Source organism: Phalacrocorax aristotelis, chromosome 7, assembly GCF_949628215.1.
Source record: "Phalacrocorax aristotelis chromosome 7, bGulAri2.1, whole genome shotgun sequence".
Taxonomy (NCBI): Eukaryota; Metazoa; Chordata; class Aves; order Suliformes; family Phalacrocoracidae; genus Phalacrocorax; species Phalacrocorax aristotelis.
The window spans coordinates 33662982-33679274 of NC_134282.1; the positions used below are offsets into that span (position 1 = coordinate 33662982).

At 56.9% G+C, this 16293-nt stretch overlaps 1 protein-coding gene across 1 annotated transcript; it reads left to right on the forward strand.

The window, feature by feature from the left end:
- The first annotated feature begins 2127 nt into the window (after positions 1–2127).
- On the forward strand, positions 2128–13445 carry CSK (C-terminal Src kinase). The gene is made up of 13 exons (XM_075099877.1): positions 2128–2500; positions 8198–8275; positions 8667–8780; positions 9409–9521; positions 10161–10380; positions 10820–10913; positions 10991–11056; positions 11194–11293; positions 11440–11530; positions 11747–11820; positions 11933–12128; positions 12333–12419; positions 12538–13445. Exons 2-13 carry the CDS (start codon positions 8261–8263, stop codon positions 12718–12720), a joined length of 1353 nt encoding a protein of 450 aa, XP_074955978.1. The 5' UTR covers positions 2128–2500; positions 8198–8260; the 3' UTR covers positions 12721–13445.
- Positions 13446–16293: the final 2848 nt, after the last annotated feature.

Consider the following 16293-nt stretch of genomic DNA (forward strand, 5'->3'; position numbering starts at 1 on the left):
GGTGGGCTGCGTCTTCACCCTGGGAAGTGATGTTGGGTTTGTGCATGTTGGGTGTGCAACCAGGTGTTGGCACATGCATGCACACACTATGCACACATGTTTACACACCCATCTGTGCTCATGAGCATGCACAGGTGTGTTGATGCATGTGCAAGCCCGGGTGGGTGCACTGATGTGTGCGTGGGTAGGTTTGCACTTGCATCTGTGGGTGCATTTCTGGTGCAAACAGATGCATGAGCTGGTTTCATTTCCTCCCAGGACCACTCTTTTCAGGGGCTGTGCAAGGATGAGCCTGTTCCCCACCTTCCCAATGCTGAACGAACCTACCAGGACCCAGGGGAAGCTTGGGGCAGCGAAGGCCCTGGGGTGCCCGACTTCAGCAGTGGGTCCCAGGCTCTTTCCCACGTACTGTAGGAGCAAGGATGTGCTCCCTAAAAATAAGCCGGGCTTTGCAACCTGCTCCCTTGGCCACTGGGATCTCCCTGGCTCTGTCCCCTGACTTTCCCCATCCCCTACAGTCCCCTTGTCCCCTTCACAGACATCTCCATCGCTTCCTCCCAGTCCCCTCATCCCGGGGAGAGCATCCTCCCCTCGCAGCCATGCAGGGCCAGGGCTCAGGCTTGTTTTTTGAGCTCTCAAAGTCCCTTAGCTAGCAGAAGAGGGGTGGAGGCGGGTGGGAAGGGTTCCTGGCCCCCCTCAACATCCTTGGGGGTATCGCACTCAATGTAGGGAAGTCAGCCGCAATCTCTTCCCACGCATTGACATCCTTCAGAGCCTCCTTGGGCCAGTGGAGCTGCTGGCATCGTTCTACCCCAGGGCCGGTTTTTGGTTACCCATGCCTCGGCAGGGGGATGCTGAAGTGTGGGAAGAAGCAAGGGGTAGCTAAAAAGCAGAGGGAGGCCGGTGCCTGGGCTTCCTGCTTTGCCGTACATGGCTGCGGCAGTGCTGGGGTCAGGAAGTGACAATCACATTGGTGTTGGCGAGGCACCATCACACTAGAGTGTTCCAGCAGCCCGCGGTGAGCAGGGCCTCTCGGTGGAAAGTGGTGGGCCTCTGTTCCTCATCAGACCCACTGCCCCATGAGCCTGCACCCTTCCCCAGGGGATGGATGCACTGGGGCTGGAGCAGATACCGGACCATCCCAAGGGACCAGCATGGCAGGAGATAAGAAAACGTGCCGGGGCACCCAAATCCTGCTTCCTCTCTGCCACCCCACTCACTCGCTGGAGCAGACCCCAGCACCAAAGTGACATTTTCTGGCAGGCAGCAGAACCCAGGGCACAGGCAGCTGCCTGCAGTGGGGCGCTGCTGACCCTCCAGCACCCTGCGGCCTCCCGGAGATGCCACGGCCAGCCAGGGAGGGAGATGGCGGTGAGGTGCCCAACCCAGGGCTACCCATGCTCTCCACATGCCTTCCTGCGGCCGGACCCCACCACCCTCACCCCCACCATCCTCGTCACCAGCAGCATTATTATTGCTGTTGGTGCTATAGAACCATAGACTGGTTTGGGTTGGAAGGGAGCTTAAAGGTCATCTAGACATTACATTGTTATGTTATATTATGTTATATTGTGTTATGTTGTTATAGTTTGTTGTTACATTATATTCTGTTATATTATTATGTTGCTATATTACATTATATTGTGTTATATTATGCTATACTGTGTTATATTGTTATGTGATACTGTTATTTTATATTGTGTCATATTACGTTATATTATGCTATCCTATGTAATACTATATTATATCATTATGTTATAGTCTTATTTTGGTATTATTTTGTTATTTTTAAAATTAGCTATTTTAGCATTTTATTATTGTTTTATTATTATTTATTTTTTTATTATTATTAGTTTTATTAGCATTTTAATACTATTTTAGTACGATTTTAGCGTTATTCTAGCACGATTCTAGTACTACGCGTACGTGCCCACGCGCGCACCCACCCGAGGCACCCCCGGCCCACGCAGAGGCCCAGGGCCGTGGCTGCGGGCGGGCAGCGCGGCTCGGCGCGGGTCCCGGTCCCGGTGGCGGTCCCGGTCCCGGTCCCGGTGGCGGTACGGCGGCCCCCGGCAGGTGGCGGCCCGGCCCCGCGCCGAGCCGCGCCGAGCCGAGCCCAGGCGAGCCGGCGCAGGCGCGCTGCTCCGGCCGCTCCGATTCCGGGCTCCGCTTCCTTCCAGCAGGCCCCGCCGCCCCGGGCGGACCCCGCGCCCCTCGCCCGGCCCGAGGTGGGCGGCGGACGCGCCGCTCGCCCCGCGTGCACCCGCCACCGCCCTTTCACCCCACCCCCGAACCCCGCCGCACCGGCTTCCCGCCGCACCGGGCTCGGCCCCGCCGGGCGGCGGCGGCGGCGGCGGCGGCGGCTCCTCCGGAGGCTCCGGCTTCCTCCGCCCCTTCCGCCCCCCCCGTGCCCCCCCCGCCGGCCCAGCCGAGCCCGGAGGCCCCCGGCAGCGCCGCATGGAGCAGCCGGCGGCGGGCTGAGCCCCCTGCCCGGAGGGAGGTGAGTACCGCTCCCCGCGCCCCGCCGGGGACCCCCGGCTGCCGGGAGGAGAGACACCATGGGGTGCTGCCCCGCTCCCCCCACCCCGCATCCCACCGTGTTTGGGGGCGCGCCTCCCCGCGGGGGGGAGCGGGGCCGGGAGCGGCGGCGGAGCCCAGACAATGGGGCCTGCGGGGCGGGCGGGGGGATGCGGCGGGATGCGGGTTGGGGGTACAGCCGCCCCCACGCCGCTCGACCCGTCGGGTGGCCCCATCACGGGCCGCTTCTGCTCCCGCTCAGCGACTGTCCCCAGGGACCCCGTCATACCCCAGCCCGGGGATCCGGGGGCCGCATCCTGCCAGCCCCAGCGATGGGGAAAGCGTGGGACCCCAACAGCATCCCCTCTTCCTGGGGTGAGGGGGGGCTGTCGCCTCACCCCCAAGTCCGCTACCCGGCAAAGCGGCTGCCACGGCTCCCTGCTGCTCCATCCCCATCTGATACAAAGGCCGGTTTGGTACCGTGAGGCCAAACCCTGAGCTGCTGGCGGGGTTTTTGAGAGCAGTCAGGGCGGAAGGAGGGAGCGGGGTCCGGGTGTCGAAAGGTGTTGGCAGCGACTTTTTTCTTTTTTTTTTTTTTTTTTTTTTTGGTCAATAAGGCAGTGACAGGTTATTTATAGTCGTGGCTGTTGTAGGTTTATTGAGAGCGAAAGGGGCCGTGCAATCTTGTGGAAAAAAAAAAAAAGTAAAAAACCCGTTAAAATCAAAGGTGTGAAGGCTGGGGAGCAGGAGGAGGGGGATGGCCACCTTCCTCCCAAGACAGAGAGGCTTTTACCCCCCCCACTCCTGTGGGGTTTGTTCCCACCAGCCCCATGCAGGAGCCTGTCCTGATCCTGGCAAGGCAGCAAGCAGGCGGAGAGCTCTGTGGAAGCGTGGCTTTGGGAGCATCCCTGGAGGTCCCCATCCATCAATGAGCATTGGCGGGCTGGTGGTGATGAAGCAAAGCTCCATGGTGGGAAGCAGCACTGGAATAAGCCCCCCAGGATGCCATCCCCATGAACCCAAGGAGTTTGGGGTGCACTTCACCCTGCGACCGCTGCCTCCCCACAGCCTTTTCAGCTTTGGGTGGGTGTTTGCAAAAAAACCTTTCAACCGCATCCCGGCGTGCCCCAAGCCTGCGCCAGGGCGGCTTTACTAGCAGCCGCTCCCCTCTGCACCACGTGCCCGTCCCGAGGGACGTCCTGACACCCTCGGGACCTGGGGAGGGGATGCTGGGGCCATTTGTAGGGTAACGAAGGGAGAAAATCACCCTTTTGATGAAGTTTTTTGTAGGTAAGAGGAGGACCAGGAAAACCCCGCCATGATGGGGAGGCTGGGAGCATCTCTCCAGGCCTCTATCTGCCTCTGACTATCCATCAGGCACCTTCTGCGGTCTGAACAGCAACATCTTCTCTTTTTCTTTTTAAAAGAAGAAGAAAAAAAAAAAAAAGGAAGACCCCCCCCTTTCCCCCAGCAGAGCATTCAGTTGAGGCTGGGTCGGGGGAGCAGCAGCAAAACCCTCCTTGCGAGTGCAGCCAGCTTGCCGATGAGATAAAGGAGTAACGTTTTTTCTTTCGATTATAGCAATCGTAGGTGTTACTTGTAATAACAGGCGATAAGATCTTTTGGAGAGTGCGAGGATGTTGTCTGAGTTTGGGTTGGTTTGGTTTTTTTTTTTTGAAGTTTAAAGAAACTCAGGTTGTTGAGCACTGGGAGACGTTACGGAGAGGGTGAGATGGTGGATGCAGATGGTTCCCTCCTATTTCCCATGGGAAAGAAGCTTTCCTACCATCTACAACTAAACTTTATTTAAAATAGAGTCATCCTTAGCTGGTGCTGAGCAGGGTCCACTCCCCATTTCCCTCTGGTTAATTGGGTTTGAAACAGAAATGCAGCATCTTTCCCCCAGCCCATTCCATGATGCTGGCGGTCTTTGGTCTGGGGGTCCCAAATTCCCCCGAGGTACTAGTCCCAGCCTGCCTGTGGGTTTGGCACAGCATGATTTTGGCAGAAGGAGGAAATGCTGGTGATTAATGAGAGGAAAGTTTTCCACCGGCTCGTTTCCCTGGTGCCCTTTGGATCATCTGTTGGCAAAGGTATCTGCTGTACCTGCCCTGCCCATCTTCCCTGGCTTTTGGCTGCTGAGCTGGGCTTCCCATAGGGAAATCCAGGACCAGGGATGGGAGGGAGGTGGTGGGGACCAGCATGTACCCCGGCCCTTCTCAGAGTGCAGCATCAGGGTGAGGTTCCTCACCAGGGTGCCTGGGCAGAGTGGCTCAAAGGATGCTCAGACAGAGGGTGGGGAAGAAATGGAGGTGTTTTTCAGTGGAGAAAAAGCTGGTGGGTTCCTCTGCGTGCCCTGGCTTCTTTCCTGAGCCCCTCATTGGTGATGGGGAGTTTCCATGGGGAGAAAAACCCTCACCTGGCAAGGCTGAAAATAGCCAAACCTGGCACTCAGCTCCACCGAGTTGCTTGGGCTGCTCCCCGGCTGTTTTTTTAATTTTTTTTTTCCAAGCTGACTTCTGCTGCTACACATCCTCCTTGGGGAAGCACCTCTGCCAGTGTTTTTCCTGGAGCTCTCTGGTGGGAAAGGCAGGGGATGCTACCTTTAGGCTCTGGATCTGCACCGGCATCACCGCATCCTTCTCCCAGCCCGGCATCCCATAGGGATGAGCCCAGAAGGCGGAAGCGAACACAGGCACGAGGCTGGGGCTGGCCTGGGTGACGGCGGGTGACGTGCTCAGCAGGAACCACTGTCTGTCACATGAGGCCACCGAAGGCAGCGGCGCCTTCGGGGGGCCAGTTGGCAGTGGCACGGGAGCTCAGTGCTCTCAGGGGCGTGTGGTTTCCCCCTCTTTGGAAAGCCACGACTTTGAGGCAGAAATTAAGTAACGATTGAAAAAAATGAGGCTGCTGCTTAAAAGTCACCCACGGGAGGAAGCAGGTCTGTGCCAAAATATCAAAGGGGACATCAGGGGCTCTGCAAAGGGCAGTTCCTGGTGCTGTTAACCGCCTCCCCCTGTAAAACTGATAAGCAAATTTCTTGTGCTATATTTATAACAATGCCACCATCTGATGCCATGAATGTCCACAGTCTGGGAAGGTAAAAATGCTGGGACCGGCTGGAGTTTGTTCCTCTTGGCAGGGTTTGCTGGGACAGTTTTCTCTTTAAAAGAGGAGAAAAAAAATAATCTTTATAAAGGCTCAAAAGCCTGAAGGCAGGTTATAAATTTTGTATCCTCTCTGCATTTATAAAATATAAATGCTGGTGACAATCGTGAGCTGAAAGCCCAAACAACTGGCCTTCGGGACTGGAAAGATCCAGGTCTCACGTAGGGTGGAAAATTACTTTTCCAGCCGCCGGAAGGGTTGCAGTCTGGGGATGGACCCTTGGGCATCCCCTCCAGGTGATGCTCCCTGGCATGCTGACCCAGCTCCAGCAGGCAAAGATCAGCCAGGAGTTTCCAGCTGGGATCACATCTTGGATGAAACCTCTTTCCTGCTGCTTCTTCTCCTTTGGGTATTTTAAAATAGCAGTGCCGGAGTGCCCAGCCGCTGGGAAGTGCTGACTCAGCACTTTGGGGGTGGGCGGCTCCTTGAGCAGCACCCGGGGCCAGCTTCTGCTCAGCATCCCCACAGGGTGCTGGATGGGGAACAGGGCTGAAAACCCCAGCAGTGGGAAATTCCCTCTGCAGGGACACGGGGGCACTTTCTCTTAAACTATCTCCTTCCAGATTTTAGCTGAATCTCTCTAGGGGCTGATGGAGGGCTGTAGTTTATTCCCTATTTTTCTTGGGCTGCATTTGGACTGGAGGTATCCAGACCCTTTGAAATTTTTGTTCCACGCCAGGTGTAAATTCAGGATTTAACCAAGAATCAGCTTGAAAACAAAGGGAGTTTGAGCCAGGGACGTTTCAGGGGGCTGTGTTCCGGGCTGATGCTCTCCAATCCAGCATCATCCAGCACTGCCTTCCCTAGGGTCCCGGCCACCTCTGTGGCAGCATCCCCAGGCTCATGGATGCCATCAAGTTGGGTTTGGGTGCTGTCTCAAGAGGCTTTCCTTCATCAACAGCCCCAGGGCTGGCTGAGGAGAAAACTAACCGGACACATGGGGCCTGGATGCTGCAGTGGTGGGCTTCACTGAAAACCCTGGTGCTTGGCTTCAGGTCCCCAGACGCTGTCCTTAGGGTGAGCATCTGAGCCTCCGTTTCTCCTCTCTGATACCAAAAATAAATGAACCCCGCTCTGGGGCAAGGTGAAGGAGGTAGAGGTAGAGGCAGTGTGACACCTTCTCTGGAGGGGTCCAGGCATGGCTGTGGTGGAAATGGGGCTGCGTTTGCACCCAGTCTCTTCCTCCCTGTGGTTCTGCCCCTTATCTTCTTCCTCCTCCCGTCTCTGCTGGCCTTGCCCCTTGTTTCAGTTCCTCCTTCCCAAAATATTTTGAGCTGCTGACAGCAGGGCTGCGAGCAGTGGCCGCTGATGGCGCCGAATCAATACGATGAATTAATAAATGTCTGGGTGGTTTTTGGGGTGCGCAGGCAGGGCTGCCCTGCCTGCATCCCACGCATCCCTCTCTGTGCCCCCAGCCCGGTGCGACCCCAGCGCCCCAGCCCAAGAAAGCCGGGTTTGATGCTGGGGCTGGTGACTTCATCTCTTCCCAGGGGTCAAAGCAGCAAGAATAAAGCTGGATTTGTTCCCCTCCCACGCGCTGGGGCAGAATGCGCCCCAGCCCAGGGCCTCAGGGTGCTGCTGTGGGGGAGCATGTCACCCCCGGTCTGTGCATCCCCCTGGGACTTAGGAGCCAGCAGGAGCTCCTGTGTCCCAGAGTGCTGATGGGTTTTATCCTGCAGGAAATAGTTTTATTTTATTTCTTTTGGATCCCGTGCCTGGGAAGCTCCCAGGGCTGGCTGTTTCCACACATGGGTCATCAGGCGCTGTGGGAGAGGGGGGCTCCAGCTGCGCAGCCCCTGCTGCAGCCAGGGAAGGGACTGGGATGCTCGCCAAGGTGTGAGCCTGGGTCTTGGGGGAGCTGCTCCTTGACGACCTGATCCCCTCGCCACCCTGTGCCTCAGTTTCCCCCTTGGTGCTGCAGGGACTGTGAACCGCCTTGCTGGCATACTCCAGAGGTGGGTGGAAGGAGGCTCTGCAGGATGAGGCTGGGGGAATTTTGCAAGGCAAAGGCAGTCATACATGTGCCGGGCAGAGGATTGAAGCTTCTCTTGCCACTGGTTTCCAGCTGGCTGCCACCATGTAGTAACCACCCCAGTCTGAGGAAAGGGCTCCAGCTGCTTCTGGATGTTGTTTCTGCTCCCTTCCCATCTCTGGGCATCTCTGCCCTCATATAGTACCATATTTTTCCTCGCTCCATTGACGCAGATGCTACAGTGGCCATGCGGCAGAATCTGTGCAAATATCTTTTAATCCAGGCCAGCAGTTCCATGCTGGTCCAGTTCCCGGGTGCAGGGAGGCTGAGTGGACCCAGGGCTCCCACAGATGGGTTTTGGCATCGGTTTGGGGACATTTTGGAAGTGGTGCCTCGGACAAGACCTGTCTCCCTTGGCAGCAGAAGAGATGCTTTCATAGCTCAGGGAGCATCCCTCACAGGGGTTGTTGCTCCCTGTGCATCGCCCTTACACAGCCCTCCCCACTGTGCCCGGTTCTCAGTTGTCCTTTCCCCTCGCAGGTCTCATGGTACCAAGTGACGTGTCACCCCTGTGAGATTTCTGCCCTGCAGCCTCCTGAGAAGATGTCAGGGATGCAGGTAAGCACCGGGCAGGGAGGAGAGGCAGGGATGGAGCAGGCTCTCCAGCCTCTCCATCTGCTTCAGAGATGGCCCCAGGACTCAGAAGGGGCATAGGGACACTTGTCCCCATCCCCCTGTGCCCCTGCAGATGCCCAGCACCATGGGGACCTGTGGTTTTATGTGTCCCCCTCAATCCCTGTCGCCGTCCCAGTTGAAAATCATCGTCTGCGCTCCCAGGGCTGCCCAAAATCCCCCAAATTGCTTCTGGTTTAAGTGAAACCCATTTGGGTTTGCATCAGAGGGGTGGGAGCCTGTGTGCCCATGGGGAGGGTCCCTGTGGGTTGGAGGGGGCCAGGAGTGGGAGATGTGCCCAGTCAGGCTCTGACACCATCCGCCTCTCTCTGGCCAGGCCGTTTGGCCATCTGGTACAGAATGTATCGCCAAATACAACTTCCATGGTACCGCTGAGCAGGACCTGCCCTTCAGCAAAGGAGACGTCCTTACCATTGTCGCTGTCACGAAGGTAAGGCCATCACCTCCCCACAGATCCCCTGGGCTGCTGCTACTGCTTCCCCCCTCCCAGGATTTCCATGGGATGTCAGGAGCATCCCTGCATCCCACTACACAGTATTTGCTGTGCCAGTGGGATCTCCTGGATCCATTGGAAGTCCCACAGAGCCAGCAGGGCAGGAATCAGGCCATGCAGTCGGTTAATTAATTCACAGCCTCGTTAGTTAAGGTTTCTCCGAAATGTAAGCCTCTCAAGTGCCTCCTGGGATAAGGAAGAAGGAGAGGAGAGGCACACAATCAGGGAGCGATGCTGTGCTTGGTGCCGGGGAAGAAAGAGAGGCTGTGGGTTGGGGGATGCCGGGATGCCCAGAAGCCTGGGAGGGGGATCACAGTAACCTCCATGGGGCCAACACCATCAGGGTTTGCTGGCCCCAGCACTGATCCTGACCTTCGCAGCTGTTCCTTGCCCACCCCATCCTGCCTGCAGCCAGGCAAGAGGTGCCAGGGTTCTTGGGGTCGTGCTGGCAGCTGGCTGGGAAAGGAGGGGTGGTGCTGACACCCCCCTCCCTGGGCTCCTTTGGTGGGATGCTGCTATCACCAAGGGCCACAGGCTCATCATGACATATTTACTGTCCCCGCAGGATCCCAACTGGTACAAGGCAAAGAACAAGGTGGGCCGGGAGGGCATCATCCCTGCTAACTACGTGCAGAAGCGGGAAGGAGTGAAAGCTGGGATCAAGCTCAGCCTCATGCCGTGAGTATCCGCTGGGGCTCTGCTGAGGTGAATTTGGGCAGAGCTGGCTTGGTCTGGAGCACCCCACTGTTTCAAACCAAAGATCTGGGTGACCCCATGTCCCAGCAGCAGCAACATCCCTCGCAGGGCTTAGTTGAAAGGCAGAAGGGACAGGGGCTTGGGCTTTTCCAGCAGCATTGATGTGGGACCTCCTGCTGCTGGGGAAAGCTCTGAGCAGCTTTGGAGCTGCCTGCAGAGCTGGGAAGATGAGGGATGTCTGGATTGCATTTCAAAATGGGTCTTTTACCCAGAGCTGTGGTTATAAAGGCTGCTGGGAGAAAGAAGTGGGATTGGAATGGGGTCTGTACAGGAGAGGGAGGAGATAGGCACGCAGATGGATGGATAGATGGGTTTGATGCCCTCAAGGATGTGCCAAGGGGCTGAGTCCTGGGTTAGGGACGAGAAGGAGGAGAGCAGGACGCCATGGAAGGAGCTGTAATGTGGGGTGAATGGGGGCAGCAAGGAGGAGCAGGGGCAAGCTGGCCCTATGCAGGCAGGAATGAAGGCTGCTCCACATTGCCATTCCCCCCAGACACAGCCCCATGGGGGTCTAGCCAGCACACCCCTGGTCGTTGACCTGTCCTACATGCCCCGTTGCAGGTGGTTTCATGGGAAGATCACACGGGAGCAGGCAGAGCGGCTGCTGTACCCACCTGAGACAGGGCTTTTCCTGGTGCGGGAGAGCACCAACTACCCTGGGGACTACACCCTTTGTGTCAGCTGTGAGGGGAAGGTGGAGCACTACCGCATCATTTACTCCTCCAGCAAGCTGAGCATCGACGAGGAGGTCTACTTTGAAAACCTCATGCAGTTGGTGGAGGTGAGGTCTCACCTGCCAATGGGAGCTGCCAGTGCTCCTGTCCCCAGCCTGGTGACTATAGGTTTGAGGTTGAGGGGGGATGTAGGTCTGGAGCCCAGGAGATGGTGGGGCCTTCTCTGCCAACCCCATGGGTTGGGGCTGTTGGGGACAGGCCTCTGGGGCAAAGTGGGGGGAAAGAGGGCAGGATGGACAAAGTGGCTGGATGGGCAAGGCAGGATGTGCAGGGGACACAGGGAAGAGGAGGAGGACCCCTCCCCAAACCCCCACTGGTCCCATCCGTGGCATTGTGCTGCCACCTGGTGGGATCCCAGAGCCTGGCATCGCCTTGGTGGGGACCCCACCCACCCAGGGTGTCACCCATGCACCACTGCCCATCATCTATGGCCATGACACCCCTGTGACAGGTCTGCCTCTCACCCGCATCTCCCCCCCCCCGCAGCATTACACCACGGATGCGGATGGGCTCTGCACCCGCCTCATCAAACCGAAGGTCATGGAGGGGACGGTGGCAGCGCAGGACGAGTTCTCCCGCAGTGAGTGGCCGTGCCCCTTCCCTGGCTCCTGAGGCCTCCCCCCAGCACCCTCTCACTCTCCTTTCTCCCCTGTGTAGGCGGCTGGGCCCTCAACATGAAGGACCTCAAGCTGCTACAGATCATTGGCAAAGGGGAATTCGGAGGTGAGCCCTGTATCCCCAATACCGTGGTGGCCTGAAGCAGGGGGGACTCCTCTGCAGCCACCCCAGGGTGATGGTGGGGAGCTGGGAAGCTGGGGTGCTTCCCAGTGCCTCCCATGCCCATCTTTCCTGGCCCACAGATGTGATGCTGGGGGATTACCGGGGGAACAAAGTTGCCGTGAAGTGCATTAAAAATGATGCCACAGCGCAAGCCTTTCTGGCAGAGGCATCCGTGATGACGTGAGTGTTACCAGGGGGAACAACGCAAGGGAGGGGGCACCTCTGTCTGTATGAGTAGAGGTGGGTTGTTCCTGATGCCCTGCAGGGACCATGGGAACCCCCTCTTCTCCCCAAAACCCTTCCCTGAGCCCTCCTGTGCTGCGCAGGCAGCTCCGACACAGCAACCTGGTGCAGCTCCTGGGCGTGATCGTGGAGGAGAAGAGCGGCCTTTACATCGTCACTGAGTACATGGCCAAGGTGAGACCCCCAGCCCGGGCACCCACCCTCCGGCTCTGCCCTCTTTGTCCCCCTTGGGCTGGGTCATCCTAGCTTGGGTGACATCTCCCTGGGGCCACCCGGGGTGGCATTGCTGGCTCTGAGGGAGGGACATCATCCCTGGGCCCTGCCCCATGTGGGAGGGTGTGGTGGGTGGGATGCTGACCCTGCTGGCACGATCTCCCTCCATCCTTCCAGGGCAGCCTAGTAGACTACCTGCGGTCACGTGGGCGGTCAGTCCTCGGTGCAGACTGCTTACTGAAGTTCTCCTTGTAAGTATGACAGCAAGGCACCACGGGTTAGCTGTGCCCACCACCGTGACCTGCACCCACTGGCATTTTGGGGCCACCTCACTAATTCCCTCGTCCCTCTCACCCCAACCAGAGATGTCTGTGAGGCCATGGAGTATCTGGAAGCCAACAACTTTGTCCACCGGGACCTGGCAGCAAGGAATGTCCTAGTCTCAGAGGACAACATTGCAAAGGTCAGCGATTTTGGGCTGACCAAGGAAGCCTCCTCCACGCAGGACACGGGGAAGCTGCCAGTGAAGTGGACAGCGCCAGAAGCACTTAGAGAAAAGGTGGGTGAATGGAGGGGGATCCTGGGCTGGAAGAAGGGAACACATCCCGGGCTGCCCTGAATTTTCCCCACAGAGATGGTGCTTGAGCCCCAATTTCTGCTCTCTGACGCCCCTGAAAAACAGCTGTCCTGAGGGTGGGGATGATCTGTTGCACTCTATCCCTGCCTGAGCCTGCTCACGGGGCCTCTCTCTTTGCACCCCCAGAAATTCTCCACCAAGTCAGACGTGTGGAGCTTCGGGATCCTCCTCTGGGAAATCTACTCCTTCGGGCGAGTGCCTTATCCGAGAATCGTAAGTGAGGACCATCCTCCTCCCCTCAGGGCTCATTTTTGGGGGGGCCTGAGCCCCTGTTTCGGGGGAGGGGAATCCCACACCTCTGCATCCTGAAACCCATCCCCTGTACCCCCAGCCCCTGAAGGACGTGGTACCCCGCGTGGAGAAGGGCTATAAGATGGATGCTCCTGATGGCTGTCCTGCCGTTGTCTACGAGGTGATGAAGAAGTGCTGGACCCTGGACCCCAGCCACCGGCCGTCCTTCCACCAGCTCCGTGAACAGCTAGTGCATATCAAAGAGAAGGAGCTCTACCTGTGAGGGGGGGCTCACCCACCCCGGCAGCCAGAGGGGACCCATGCTGGGGGGGAACCAGGGTGTGGGCAGCCCTCCTGCCCAGCCCTGGCACCAGGAGCAGCTGGAAGGGAGCTCCGGGGGTATTCTCCCCCCACCCCCCGCCAATTCTCCCGGTCGCTTCCAAACTTCCAAATCAGTCTTTTTTTTTTTTTTTTTTTTTTTTTTTTGACAGGTTTTGGGGTTATTTTGGTCTCCCAGGCTCTTTTTTTTTTATTTTGGGGTGGGTTTTTTTGTTTTCTCAGTTTGGGGGGGATGTTGTTGGGGTTTTTTTGTTGTTTTTTATTATTTCAAGCAGGGCTCAGCTGAGTGCTGGGTGTTTTACTAAAGTACGAATCTTATTTTTTAATGTAATTAAAAGAAGAAAAAAAAGAAAAAAAGGAGAGAGAAGGTGGTTAATAAAAGAATAATAATAAATAAGCCAATGAAACGGACACACGAAAAGGAAACCACAACGACAGAAGTGATGGTTAAAGGGGAGACGCTGGACTCGCTGCCTGGTTGGGAGAGCGCGGCCGCGTCCCCACGAGACGCTTTTTTTGGGGTTGTTTTGCTTTAAACTCGTTGCAATGTTTGCATGCTGTCTCCAGAGGCCTTTTTTTCCAGTCCTGTCCAGTGCTTTATTCTCATGTAATGCTACCGACTGTGAGATTAAAACTGTAATAAAAAAACCATTCCATATGGACGCGGCACATCCTGCCTCGCTACCCGCCTGTCTCTGGCTCTGCTGCCGTGGCATGCAGCCCTGGGGGGGTACAGAGTGCCCCAGGGGTCCTGGGATCCCCTGGCAGGGTACAAGGTGAGGATGGTCCCCCCACCTCTGCTCAGAGTCCCCACATAGCTGGGATGAGCGGCCTAGGCATCTCTTGGCTCCATCCTGCCTGTGAGAACTGGTGAGGTTGTGACAGTGGTGAAGCTGCCAAGTGATGCCAAGCTTTATCTTCCACCCTTGGAGATGCTTGCACCAGGTGAGGGGAGATCTGGAGATGCATTTTGGGGCTGATCCCTGGACCTTGTGGACCTTGTTCCCTGCCTGGCTTGACTAAGGGGCTAAAGATGGGGCTGCCAATGTCTGGGACCCCCAATGTCCTGGACCTCTGTCCACAAAGGAGGTGTCCCCATGGAGCTTCTGCTGTCTTGAAGGGTGTTGGGTGGAGGTGGCACCTGGCACACAGGGCTCAGCAGGTTTAAAACAGTTGTCTTCATCCAATGGAGAATAAGTCAGCGTTAAACAATGTGGAGCATTGGCTTTACCGGCTGCCTGGTTTGCAAGCTGGAGTTGGGAGCTCTCGGTCTGTGTGGGGCCAGGTTTTGGGACTGAGAATCCTCTTGAGTTCTCTTCAAAAACTCCATTTCTTGAAGGAAAAAATAGGGAGTGCTGGGACAGTGCGCACAGCTTAGGTCTGGGTGGAATGGGTGGGATGGAGCATGGAGTGACACAGCCTTCAAGAACCCTCCAGTGCAGAGGGAAGGTGGCAGCAGCTACAGAAGTCAAGTGCTCCCAACCCCCTTCCCCTGAGACCTCAGGGTGTCCATATGTCCAGAGGAGTCAGGACAGGGATGTGATGAGGCCTGATCCACCGTAGGGTTTCATTTCTCCCACACTAACCCCCCTCCTCCTGTCCTCATCCCCCCCTGGCCCTGTTCCTCCTAGTGCTCTGGCAGGCCCCAGCCATATAAGCAGCTTTACTTTTCAGGCGTACAAAGATTAAATTCATTTACAGGCAAAGCCTGCAGGAAACATGGCTTTTGAAATGGCAAGAAATGACAAGCACCTTCCTGTGATGGTAGACATCAGTGAGCAGGGAGGAGGTTTGGTCTGGTCCCCCATTGTATCCCCTCTGGTCCCCTTGCCCTGGGTTACCACTGGCCAATGGACCCCTGCCAGCCATTTAAAAAATGGCAGAAAACCTAACCCAAAACTAATTTAGACCTTTGGTTTTCCTCTAAATGGCACTGCACTGCTCATCTCTGGGACTGTGCCTGGTCCCATGGCAGGAGGGGGGCTTTGGGTGTGTTTGGTGCCATACTGACATCTTGGGCAACCTCCGGGATGTAGTTGGAGGATGCTGAGAGATGACTGCTGTAAGAAACCCCATTCTTCACTGCAAATAGGAGAGCTTAACCCTGCCAAGCCCCTTCTGCCGCCAGTGTCTGTGCCTCAGTTTCCCCCATACAGGACTGTTTGCTCCTGACTCCTGTCTCTGGGCCCCTCTGGCTTTGGGCTGCTGCCTGGTGATGCTCAGCCAAGGACAGCCTGTATCCCACTAGGTGATTTCTCCCCAGGAATTTTGGGGCTGTTTCCATCAGCTGCAAACCCATCAGCAGACTATGCACCAGCTCTGCCCCCTGCCGCTCCCGTGGGAAGAGGGGACAGGCTGCTGGCTCCTGTGTGAGACCCAGGGGCTACTGTGGCTCTTGGGTGCTTTCTCACAACATGTCCCCCTTCTCCTCCTCCTCCTTCTCCTCTTCCTCCACCCCCTGGTCAGTGACAAGGAGGTTGGCACTGGGCCCAGTTGTGTCAGCTCCCATCCTGCCTCAAGTCACAGTGTGAATCATCATCGGCCGCATCAGGCAAGGAGTTATTCCTGCTGCCTGCAAGGCCAGCGCTCCTGAATGCCGGGGTGCTCATTCCGTGGCACAAACGGACCTTGCCTTTCCCTACACCTTTGCCACAAGTCATGCAAGGAGGACAGACATGTGGTTTAAAAAGCTCCTGAAAATTCAGGCACCAGTTCTGGCAGCCCTCATGCCTTTCCCCTCCACACCGCTGGTCAGGATTCCAGCTTGGACTGGAGCTCAGCATCCCCAGCTGGCTCAGGGTACCTGCTGTCAGCGACCAGCTGGGCTGGAAGTGCATGGGACCTGCACTGACTTGGTATGCAGAAGCTGCAGGAGGTGGAAGGTTGATCTCTGAAGTCACACGTCCTTTGCTTTTCTTTCCCTCTCCACCTGCCCCCCCCCCCCGCCTACATTGCCTCACTGGGGTTTCCCTGGCCAGAGCATCTCTTCCAGTGCCGGCTCCCTCTCGGTGTGGCCTGTCCCTGCCCTGCTGCCCTCTGCTCCCTGTGGTTATCCTGTCCCTTCTCCATCAGGGCTCTTTCCTTTGGTGCTTTCCCCATGTCCCAGACCCTGCCTGCCTTCTCCCTCTCACCCTGAGAGCCCCAGAGATAAGGACAGCCGCCTTCTTCTAAACAAATAAAAAGTGAGAATCACTTCAAAGGAAACCAGAGTGCCCATCTGTTCCCAGTGCAATTCCAGATCCAGCAATCACTTACTGCTTCCCATTTCCCAGGGCTGCAAACCATCCATCCCAAAAGGAGGGAATATTATGTGCTGGGGCAAGCCCCCTCCCAGACTGCCCACTGCTTAATTCCCTCAGAGCTGCTTGGAACAAATTGCCAACTCTAATTGTGGCCCAGTGAGGTTCCTTCTGCTCCATCCTTGGTGTGTGGGCTTCCAAACCCCTGGCAGACCTTGCCATCATCTGTGCACTGTCTGCGCCGCCTCCTCCTCCGTGATTGACTTTATCACGAGGAC

Bases quoted from the DNA above. Each gene is read 5' to 3' on its own strand.
- CSK (XM_075099877.1), top strand. The intron at 10,381-10,819 runs GTGAGGTCTCAC...CCCCCCCCGCAG, and splicing joins ACCTCATGCAGTTGGTGGAG to CATTACACCACGGATGCGGA. The intron at 11,057-11,193 runs GTGAGCCCTGTA...CCTGGCCCACAG, and splicing joins TGGCAAAGGGGAATTCGGAG to ATGTGATGCTGGGGGATTAC.